Source organism: Acyrthosiphon pisum, chromosome X (assembly GCF_005508785.2).
Source record: "Acyrthosiphon pisum isolate AL4f chromosome X, pea_aphid_22Mar2018_4r6ur, whole genome shotgun sequence".
NCBI classification, from domain to species: Eukaryota; Metazoa; Arthropoda; class Insecta; order Hemiptera; family Aphididae; genus Acyrthosiphon; species Acyrthosiphon pisum.
Genome location: NC_042493.1, coordinates 73159258 through 73171627, shown reverse-complemented (window position 1 = coordinate 73171627; position 12370 = coordinate 73159258). Strand labels below are relative to the sequence as shown.

At 30.5% G+C, this 12370-nt stretch overlaps 1 protein-coding gene across 1 annotated transcript in view; it reads left to right on the top strand.

The window, feature by feature from the left end:
* Nucleotides 1–6928, top strand: part of LOC100167052 (nephrin) — a 48592-nt gene extending 41664 nt beyond the window's left edge. The window contains exons 14-20 of the mRNA XM_001942934.5: nt 112–284; nt 1149–1365; nt 3669–3863; nt 4409–4585; nt 4786–4922; nt 5147–5333; nt 5794–6928. Of these exons, the coding sequence (XP_001942969.2) occupies nt 112–284; nt 1149–1365; nt 3669–3863; nt 4409–4585; nt 4786–4922; nt 5147–5333; nt 5794–6158 (1451 nt within the window). The 3' untranslated portion in view covers nt 6159–6928. The remainder of the gene's footprint in view (nt 1–111; nt 285–1148; nt 1366–3668; nt 3864–4408; nt 4586–4785; nt 4923–5146; nt 5334–5793) is intronic.
* Nucleotides 6929–12370: the final 5442 nt, after the last annotated feature.

Here is a 12370-nt window from a genome sequence, read left to right as displayed (position 1 = left end):
TACACGATACCTACTTATACCTAGATTTATTGTTTTTAATAGAAAAAATGATTTTATAACCATACAATTAAGATTATTTTTTAAGTTTTTTACAAATCATGTGTGTTACAGATAAACCTGAGATCCTGACAATGGAAAACGAATCAAAAACGGCTAGCAATGCTGGTATGTCAGCTAAACTTCATTGTCGAGCAGTTGGCGCTCCAATGATTAGATTTTCTTGGGAACGTGATGGGTCGAACATAACAAGCGTATCTGAGAAATACATCGTGGAACAGAAACGAGTAAATATAATATTGCTCTATTATTTAAAAAAAGTATATACGTTGTATACCTATTAGGTATTTGACTGAAAAATCAATATTATATTTAGTTAGTATATTATATTCAATAGATATTTTGGTGGTATATAAACGTAGATGGTTTTCAAAATAACACCTAAAGGTTTAATAATATTGTATAATAAATACGAATGAGCAGTAGATACTTATTTATTGCTATATCATGTTTTTTTTATTTAACTTTGACCTACATGATTCTTATTTTCTGTATTTCAACACAACATTTACCAAGAAAAAAAATAATCATAACAATGCTTTCTATGAATATACTCAACATATTTTGCATAGAAAACTACAACTACTTCCTCATATTACAATAATAATAATAATATTATTAATAATACGAATAAAGCGAAAAAGTAATCAACAAGTCTCCTATAGATAGTATCGCCTACGTGATCGTTAGATTTTCTTCGACCAAAACCGAATCACACCGTATAATAGGCAGTGTAGCAGGCACATGTTTTAGTATAGGTAGGCACCTAATACTCATCTTTTGATACCTACGGCGTCGTGCCAAGTCGACTGGTACAATAATAATATTATATAATGATAATATGAATAATATATTATTGTGTTACTACTCGTATTATAATCTACGACTGCAGCGGTTCGGCGTCGCTCGGGGGGGGGGGGGGATCATATTTAATACGGCGTCGTTATACAACAATACGATTATTTCTTCTTCTACCACTACGAATAATAATATAACAATAATCGTCGATCGTCACGTCGTGTTATAAACAACGCACGAGTCATAATACGAACTGATATTAATAATAATTTACTGTGCGCCGCGCGTTTCAGCTGAACGAAACGTTTTACGAGTCGACGCTGACGATACTGCAAGTGGACCAGTTCAATTACGGCGATTACGTGTGCACCGCGTCCAACAATCTCGGGCGGACGACTTCAGTCAACCGGTTGACCGTCTTCTCGCACCCCGACCCGCCGTCCAACTTCCGATTGGCGAACGCCACGCACAACCGAGTGATGCTGACGTGGTCCCCCGGATTCGACGGAGGTAAGACCTGCTCTGCTGCTCCTGTAGTTACGACTTTTAAAATACGTCTAATGATTTTTTTTTTTATAATATGCGCGTACGGCTGGTGCACGCACGCACGTTGCCGTGTATTATAATATTATTAGGTATATTTTAGTCGAGATAAGGGGCGTGACGATGTTTATTTTTTTTTTCTGTCTGCATCAGACGCCACTATCCGTACCTACTCCGTTCCGACACCCGGACAGAAACGAATGTTAAACGCGAACCTCGAGTGTCTCGACTCTTTCGATCAATTTTTTTTCCATTTTTCTTTGATTTTCATGTTCTCGTAAGCTACAATACGCGCGATCCGCGTAGTAGCTGGCACCCGTATAAAATAATAATATAATTGGTAGTCGACATGAGCGCACGGACTTGGGCTATTGCGATGATTGTATTCCATTCGTAATTAAAATATTATGTACAGCGGGATAGGGAGTGTTGTACAAGATCATTTTTAAAAGTATTTGAGTACATATTTAATGATTTAACAAAAAAAAAAAAGTATTCTAAATACTACCTTGAAATATTATTGTAAATATACAAATATTTAAACAGTTAACTGCGTATAAATTAAATTTTTTTAAATTTTGGTTTGTTTATTTATTATTACTTTTGTAAGCACTTATTTGTATATATCCGTATGAAGAGTTATTTCACCCCCCCCCCTTCCCTCCGCAACCAAACAACAAGATTTTATTCGGCGATCGTTTTATATTGAATGATAATATTTTTAATAATCATATACATAAATACTACCTATTTGTGTCTATATATTATTTATCAAATTATGAACTTAAAATTACACAGGTTACAAGTTAGGTCGGTTCTTATGAATAAAAAAATTGATGCGAATAAAAGTTTTTAGTAATAAAACATGAGTTATTGATTTTGAGAAGCACAAAACAATGTATCTAAATATCAATACTCAATAATTTACAAGATTGGGTATTTGATATGAATACCGATTTAAAGATTAGTTTCCATGTTTGTCTCACAATATTTTTATCTCTTATGAATACCTTTTCACAGAAAATCAGCTGAACTTCTTAAAGAATCGACATCGAGAAAATAACTCGTTGCACCTGTAGTGCTATATTTAGGTATCACTGATGGTAAACATATTATTTGTGTTAGTTAACGATTATATGATTATATGACCGTCTGACATACTATAATATTATTGATGATGCGTATGAACGTAAGGGTGGGAAGTAATCATAAAAGTTACGTAACAAAGTTACATATTTTTTTTAACTTGTGACTAGTAATCAATTCCATGATATTCTAGCAGGTAGATTTAAAATGTGGATGGTTGAAAATGCTACTGAAACGTTAAATTAAACATACCAATTTATATAGGTATAATTGTAGAACGATAGCGATATAGTTTTTGTTGTAATTATTGAATTTATAATTTAAATTGCATTTAACTTATATAACGAACATCGAAATGTAAGTGGTTTATTTTTCAAAAAATATTGATATAACTATTGCCTATATGTATTTAAAGTTTGAACATAATCATCCGTTCACACGGGTTATTTCATATACCGATTAGGTACTTTCATTATAATCAGTAGTTATATTGGTAATATTTCAAGTTTACAATAATATATGTATGAAGGATAAAAATAATAAGTATGGCAAATTCTTAATGTATTATTTTATTATATCAAAAACTTGTAATATTGTTGACTGGCGTATACGGCATGGCAATTAAGTAGGAACTCTCTGTGCGTACCTAAGTAGGTTATTCATATTTCGTGTCAAAATATTATTTAGTATACATTAAAGTTCGTTAACTATTTGATGTTGATATGTTTTACTAAAAAAATATTATGCTCTAAATGAATAATACAAATATTAGCTATTAATTATATTTTGTGATAATTTGTAGTCATTTAAAAAAAAATAAATATGTTTTAACTCCTTACAACAGAATATAATTAGCAGTGTCATTATTATTTTATTCAAACAATAAACATAAATCATTTAGTACCTAACTTTTTGCTGTAAATGTATCTAAGTTACTGTTACTGCTAGTAAGCAGTTACTCATTTCCAAAATATCTTGTATCTCGTTACAAGATACATGATTTTATTGTAATTAGTAGCTTGTAACCAGTTACAACTTACGTCTAATCGAGTAATTTGTCCATCTCTGGGCAAAATAGATAGCGTAATAAGACATTAGGTATAACAACAGTTGTTCTTTTTATTTACCTAATAAAAACTTGAATACAATTATAATTTCCATGGGCTAAATATTCGTTTGTTTAGGCGAACCGGTTACGTACCGCATTCGGTACCGGGCGTCCGACAGTAAAATGTACCGGTACGAGGACCTCGGAAACGAAACCCATCACACGGTCGTCGGACTTGAACCATTTACATCATACTTGTTCAGCATCATGGCTCGTAACTTGTATGGAGACAGCTCTTACGTGTCCCAGAGTCTCAAAGTAACAACAACAAGTACGTAATAATGTGATAAATAATAGTATTAAATATCTTTTAATAATCAACAATAATAAGTAGGTACTTAGGTACACCTGTTTGTTTGTATAATAAGTATAGCGAAACTTCCATATTACGTAGTCACACGGGGAACAAAAAAATATTCGTATTATAGAGAATTTCCTTAAATATAATTAAACACGTTTGGTTTCGTTAAACAAAAAATGTGGTTAAATGGAAGTTTTGAGTTCGTTATATGAATGTTTCACTGTATTATATTTAGTCACATACAGTCATTAGTCATTCTATCGGTTTAACTCATGACGTGATAGAAGCACCATAAATATCCGTTCGTGAAAAAGTCATATAACATGAGGTTATCTTGATTTTTAAACACTTACCTAATAACAATTTGTATGATAATATTATACTGTGATAATATTGTGCTGGATTTCACATCGGCAGTATTTGGCGATGGAATGTTATGAGAAGACACGTCTTCATGGTCATACCTATCATTTCAATCGTTTTAATTCGAAACCCTTTGATATTATGATTTACAGAGGAAAACGTGCAACCCAAGTCTGATTCGAATGCAGAAAAGCCAGCCGAAGATCAAGGAATGCGCGTCGTGTTCACTTTCTTGGGAGTTTTTGGCGGTGTATTGATACTTGTCAGCATATTTATTGTGTCGTACTGCATTCACAGGCGTCGTAACGTCAACAAACAGATAAACAATGGTATGCATAATTATAATATTATATTATCCACAACATTATCTATAGAGAAGAATTTATTACGAAAGAGTGGTAAAAAATTGTTAGGCTGATGTTTATTATTAATGTAAATATTTATAAAAGGTTGCGTCCCAGCGGTAATTGTTAAATAATTTATAATTTTTTGATGTAATTACAATTGAGAATTTCCCGTTACTTTACAGAAAACAACGATTCTAGTAGTAAAACTCCAACGATCGAAATGTATGCACCCAATACATATAACGGAGGATACGAAGAAAATTTAAGCTCAATTTCGGCCAAATCGGAAACATATTCAAATGTTTCTCCGGATTATAACGTAAGTAGAATCCACATAATTCTATCTGTGTCAGTGTTATTTGCATGTATGTTGAACTAAAAAGAAAAAAAACAGGAAACAATAAATATATTTGTTATTTATAATAATATACATATAAAGCGGTTTAAGGGAAAGGGATACATATGTATATTATATAAAAGCAATAAATAGAAAATATGGTATGGCTGTCACGGAAACTCGAGTAAATAGAAAACTGTTTACAGGACGATCAACAGCAAAAGTCTGCCGAACAATCGTATTTGATCGAACAGATTGATTATCCTTTCATCAACGATTGTGATCATCCACTGCAGCCACACGTTCAATACGGCGGTGGCTTAAGTATGAGTTCCGACCAATCGATGCAACATTACAATATGCACGAAAACACAAACGACAGAAGAAATATCGGTAAATTGAGAAAATGTTAAACCTTCCGCTAACCGCCACAAATTAAATTTTAAGGCCTGCAAGACGGTCCTAAAAAATGCCTTCGCATGGACGGAGTCTTACATAATTATAATACAATTTATATATATATAGGTATATCTATACATACAACACGCTTGAATTAATAATATGGTTTCGGTTTATGCATATAACATAACACAACGCAGCAATAAAAATAACAAATTATGATGATAACGATAATATTATATTAACAATATTGTATTATCTTAATAATTCTATGGTAAACGTGTAATAATGGCACGTTTCGATTAACCTATCATCGCAATATTCTGTGCGTTGTGATAATATAAACACACGACGTGTCAGCTAGCGACACTAGTCTGCTAGCGAAAAAGACAATATAAAAACAAACAAACAAAAACTAGACCGAAACAATATTGGCTCATCATGTGTGTTGCAGAAAATCGAACTTCCCACCTCCACCACCACCACCACCTCCACCATCTCCACCACCTCCAGCAGCATCAGCAGCAGCAGCAGCAGCAACAGCATCAACAGCATCATCATCAGCCGCAGCAGCATCAGCATCAGCAACCTCATCATGCCTTGCCGGGCGTACCGACAGCTCGGGCCGTGCCATTACCACCGATTTTGCACAACCGACCGGTGCCACCTCCAACGATACCGCCAATGGTCAGCAAGCTTAACTATTACTCGCCGCCACCTCCACCGCCTCCGCCACCTGACGTCACGGTGTTCTCGTCGCAAAACGTCCTCACCACTTTCGCGCACAAACCGGACGAGACGGAAGGACACTTAGTCTGAGTCGGCCCGTTTCCGTTCAACCCCACCTGCCGCACCCCACCGAAATACCGTGAATTTCCGGTCATATGCATTGCGTGTGATTCGTTCGATAGTGAAATTTGTCGGACATCCTGCCCACGACTCACGATTATTTTCCAATCGGATTCCTCTTTTTTTTTTTTCACATCGGTAAAGACGAATCCCCCTCTCCCCATCTCACGATCTAAAATACTATCCTCGGATACGCGCACAAGTCGTGCGTCGCTTATGATGGGGTCAACGGATAGTAATACGCATTTTTTTTTGCCACACACAACTTTCCATTGTCATTTAATAACAAAATAATGAGCCACCCGAAAATTTTACATAATTTTGCGGGAGACTTTTTTTGATAAAATTAGTTTGAGGGTAGACCCTTGATGGGGCGGTAAGGTGGTAACCTACAGTACCCATATATTCTTATAGTTATTCGCTTTTCACATATACTTGTACTCCTAAATGCTTTCGAAATAGTGTCGGTGTATGTCAATTACTCGTTATTCAGCTATCGTTTTAATTTACTATTATTTTGACTTTCATTATCCTAATATCCACATGATGTTAGGTTTGTTCATCAGTGGCGAATCTAATTAATTCGTGTTGTTAAAGATGTCAAAAAGTCAAAAGTTTTAAATATGAAAATAGTATAAAAAAAGTGTTATAATATTCTTAAATAATTTCCGAATCAAATCACTCGATCTAAACTGCATTGCAAATTTTCAATTGAAATATTGAGAAACGCTGGTGTAACGTACTTATGTAGTAAGAAGTTTTTTGTCACTTTATTGTATTAACTGTTAATCGTAAGTTTTCCGACATCGATCATATTATGATGCTATGTATGTATCCCTGTCAAGCATTGTCCGATTGAATGTGAAATTTCTTTCGCCTGTAATAATATTATTATTATTATTATTTATATATTATATGCATATTAAATAATATCATTTATATAATATGTATATAACATTATATATTGGTATGTATATTCTAGTCACGAATAAACATTATTAGCTTAGATATTATTATATATACTTAAATAACGTGTGCGTTTGTTATTTACACATAAATGTATAGTTTGAAACGAATACATATATATTATACACGTTTAATCATTTATACCAAAAATCGATTTCTTAAAATAATAGTTTGTGCCACCAACAAAAAAAAGAGATTATTCATCGTCCACTCAATGTAGGAATTACGCCAAACATTTACGCAAATCGGGATTTGTCTTAAAGCGTTGGTCGCCACTTTATTTTATGCTCTTTAACAATTAATTATTGTGATCTCGAAAAGGTTTAAAATTGTTTTATTTTAACTAGTCTGTTAAGTCTATATAACTATTATAAGCGCACCGAAAATTTTGGTTGACTGAACCGTGTTTTTTTTTTCCTAAAATAGCTTTTCATTAAATTATTCGTACAACAATTAAATAGCTATTATAGTTTGTTGTCCATTCGTTTACAACATTACGACTTCAATGTATATGTATTCTTTACTACAATTTTCTTGCTATTGAGTTTCGTTAAGTTTTTGTTTTAATTTAAACACTTAAAAATAAGTAAAACATATTATTATGATGTACCTATTATATTAAGTTCTTTACACGCTTATGTATATGCCTAATGACTATATATATATATGAGTTTATTTTGTTTAGTAAATTTATCTACCTACCTACATAATATAATTGTACAATTTATTTTTAAGTTTATTCAGTATTTATAAAATAATTCGTATGTAGAATAAAGATAAATATGTAAAAAGAGTTGAACACATTTTGTTGTAATTTAATTCATCCTTTGAAACCCAAGGAGATTTTCGTATAAACAAAATATTATAAGTAAATTAATTTAAGTTATGCATATATACGTGTTAGTTATACTACATGCAATCATTTCAATTAACGTTTAATTCAATATAATATCATCACATTATAGATTATGTTTGGCGAAGTTTTCAAACTTTAATAGAATTACTTAAAAGGTTGTACTTTTTTATTCTTAGATTTATCTGAAAACAATATCTTGTAGTTTTGGGGTGAAAAATAATTAATTTAATTTTTGAAGCCACTGATATATATTATTTACTGAATTAAATACCTATATTCAAATATTTACCATCAGCAATATGTACTCGCAATTTATTTTACGAGTACTAAATATTTTTAAAAAATTCATCTCAAAAATTAATTTTCAGGAAACCTATTATGTATTACGTATGACGTAATTTATATATATAATATATTCTACAGATCCAACTTCATTCATACTCGTTTCTGTATGAAGGAGGTATTCATCGTTGGTTTGAATTTAAACTAACAATACAAAACTGGCTTCTCCGAGTCGATCGGGATGAGACTATATAGACTCGTACTCTGACCATACTTTAATAATAGTATCTTCAAAAATTACCAATAGTTGTGACATTTAAAACTTTTACCAACAAGTTAAAATATAATAATAAATGTATATTTTACATCCACTTTCATTGTTGTTTGAATTTAACTAACATCAAAAGAGCCAGGTCAGGCTCTTTTTATTCGTCTCGGAAAATATTGCATTCAACGTATATATTTCACAGTAAGTAATAATATCACTTGAGACATGAATACAGTTACAGAGAAAAAAACACAAAATAAAAGTGGTAATATCCACACACAGCGATATTTTATATAACTATTATTATTATTATTATTATTATTATTAAATAATTTTTTTCGTTCACAACTTTTTTTTTCATAATGTTATATGATTGTATTGTACTGCAGTTATCAATCAATAGAATTATTATAAAATAAGAGTGATAATGATAGAATTATAGAAATAAATATTAAGTTAATAATATTTTAATTTATGGCGAAATAAAAGGTACAAAGTGCAAAGTATTGGACATTTTTTTTAAGTGGGCGCATTAATGGAAATTATGAAAAATACAATTACGTGTATAATAATAATATAAAATAATTAAACAACTTACAGGCAATAATATTATTATACGTTCGTAAAATACCTATGCTTTTTTTTTGAGTAAATTAAGTTTAAAGAAAATAATATTTTCAAACTATTAATTGTATTAAAGCGTTTAAACGTAAATAATTTATTTTAAAAACTATTTCCTTGTATTATTTCACTTGTGTACTCGTGTAAGCAAAACAAAATGCTTATGTTATGGTTTATTTTCAAGTTCATTTTCAAACATATACTATGGTACACAAGGTAGGTACCCACGAGCTTTTTAAATCTATTGTGATATCATTTGCTATACCAAGTTTTAAGGAGTTTCTTATTAAAGTTATCCATTCTATTTTTTATAAACATAATTACCTCTTTAAAGTTGGAATTGGGGCAAAATATATTGGCTTCATGAATCACGACGTATTTTATTTAACCTTTTTTTAGTTGAATTTTCCAAATTTTAGTTTCGAATACTTGAAATGTTAATTCACAGTTAATGATATCGTACTATAACTATATTTAAGGAATCTAAAAAACCGTTTTTCACAATTTTTTTTACGAGCACTTTAAAATTGGAAAACCACATAAATAGTATTAAAAACTGAGTTCCACTAAGAATATTTTTAAATTGCAATGATTTATCATTGTTTCCAAATTTATTAAAAATAACGCTAAACTTTGTTGCGTCGATATTATGAGCGAGGCGAGATAAGTACTCAACATTTAACAATCACCATGTACAATCTCTATGTACGTAAATATACAGTACTTAAAAATACAAATACTTGAAAATAACTCCGACTATTGAGTTTGAGACATATTAAGAAAAAATTAATATATATGATAAGTCATAAAATATAAACAAGAATAGATTAATTCAATTATCATAATTATTCGTTTGTCGTTTGTAGTATACCTATGGGTATCGTGAATCGGAATATTTAGTTTGTGATATTATGCAAGTACAATGCATGTTTTTGTATGCAATAATATTGAATTATAATTATTACATTTTACCATAGATTAAAACATAATGATATGCAAATGCAATATTGTGTTACCTTTTGTGCTAAAAATTTACGTTTTTAAAATTATTATATATGTCAACTAACCAGAAAGTAAATAAATAAAAACAAGCATTTCTACGAAAAACCAAATAGATACAAAAAAATATAATTAGTTTTCAAACCTATAAAACAATGATAGAATTCTATGAATAAAATATTGTCAAATAATATATTAAAAAAAAATAGACAGTATTTGCATTTAAATTATGATCTTTACTATTAATATGTTAATAATATTATTATGTATGTTTAACATACAATTATACATATGCATTGGCGCAACTAGAGAGGTCCTTTGGGTCCTTAGCACCACCTAAGTTAAAATTAGCACCCCCTAAAAAATCGTTAAGCGTTAGGTCCCATTGAGTCACAAAAAAACCTGGAGCTTAAGCACCCCCTACTTCAAATGTCTAGATGCACCAATGTACATATTACTTCATAAAAAGAAAAATAAGAATAACATTATGACTTATGTCAGGTTACAAACAAATTATTTAATTCAATGGTTCACTAAATTGAATGGACCAATTATGGGTCACTAAATCATGTTCAAGAAACCATTAGCTCAATATTTATTCATTAAATGTTTTTCATTGTATAATTAAAAATAATTGTTTTTGGAAGTATGAACCATGAAAAAAACAAAACTTGAAAAGGACAAAACAGTGTTTTTACGGTTTTCTGCCATTTTCGGATTTTTTTTTGTATTTGTAGAAAATAGCTAAAAATTTTAATTCAACATCTCAAAAGTACTAATTAAATACATCTTGGTACCCACCTACAAGGAAATGGGTACATATTTTCCGACGATCAGATCAAGTCAACTGGTTGAAATTTGATTACCGGAAACCATCATAGATAAAGATGTAACTAGTAACTACCATGCTAACAAAAGTAATGATAAACGGTAAGAAAATAATACTATTGATAGTTTGGAATTTAGGAACATCTAAATATTTACCTATGAATTAAAGAAAGAAGAAAAATTTATATTTTTAATATATTATAGTTTTGATAAATTTAAATTTGTATTATTCTTTTTTTTTTTTACAAAACAAGTAGGTAGGTACCCGAATAAAACTCGAAATTAACATAAATGGAATTGTTTCTGTGTCTAGAGTTTCCGCTTTAGACAGTTTTCATTGCATACGTTATATTTCTCTTAATTGAAATAAAAGTTTTACTCCACCACCACTAGTTATTTAGATACATACAATATTTTAAGGTTTATTTCCTTCCGTATATAGACGGCTGTCATTCTTAATTGTATGTACAATTTCATCAAAGTTTGTGGTTCGCTTTGTTAAAAATTCATCTGTACAAAATATTTTCCTCAATAGATTTTATCCTGTTTTGTATTGACTAAAAACAAAAAAATTATAAACAGTCATGTTATTGTTTTACTTATTTTTAATAGATAGGTATTTAATTAATTTTTTAGTTTAAATGAAACAAAATGATAATCAATAAAAAATAATGTATTAGGTACCTAATGTAGGTATTTACATTATTACATTAAATGTGAATGTATTTATCGCCTGATGTGTTTTATATAAAACAAATTCAAACAGAGTTGGAATGAAAGAACTCTGTATAAATGCATAATACATTACGTGAAGGTTAAATTACAAAGATCCGTAAAATCCAATAATATTTATACGTTTACCATTGCTGTTTGCAGTGTATCCTCCAAAGATTTACTATTTCTATATAACGAAACCACAAACCATAATAATCATTCAGTATTAGACCGTACTATTTTGTATATATCCAGCTAGCATTTTCCGAAGTCAATCAGTTAAAGCCCGTCATTCGAACTTTGTCCAAGAGCCGTTGTAAAAACCGTGGTTTTACCGATGTAATTTTACCGTAACACATATAGGTATACAGTACTCACATTTTTTCTTCGATAGTCAATAAAGCTGTCTATCAGTGCAATTCTATTGTGCGCGATAGCCTTTCAATGCCATTATTGTAATCAGATTTAACCCCGTTTCTCTTTTAGGCTCAATTATATTTTTACCTAAATGTTTTTTTCAAATGTATTGCTTTTCCTAGAGCTTTGGCTGAGAGACACATGGAATCAATCTTAATTTCCTGATATCAACCGTATACCATGTTAAAACATAGGTACCTCCCGACAGTGCAAAAAACAATCACCTATTAT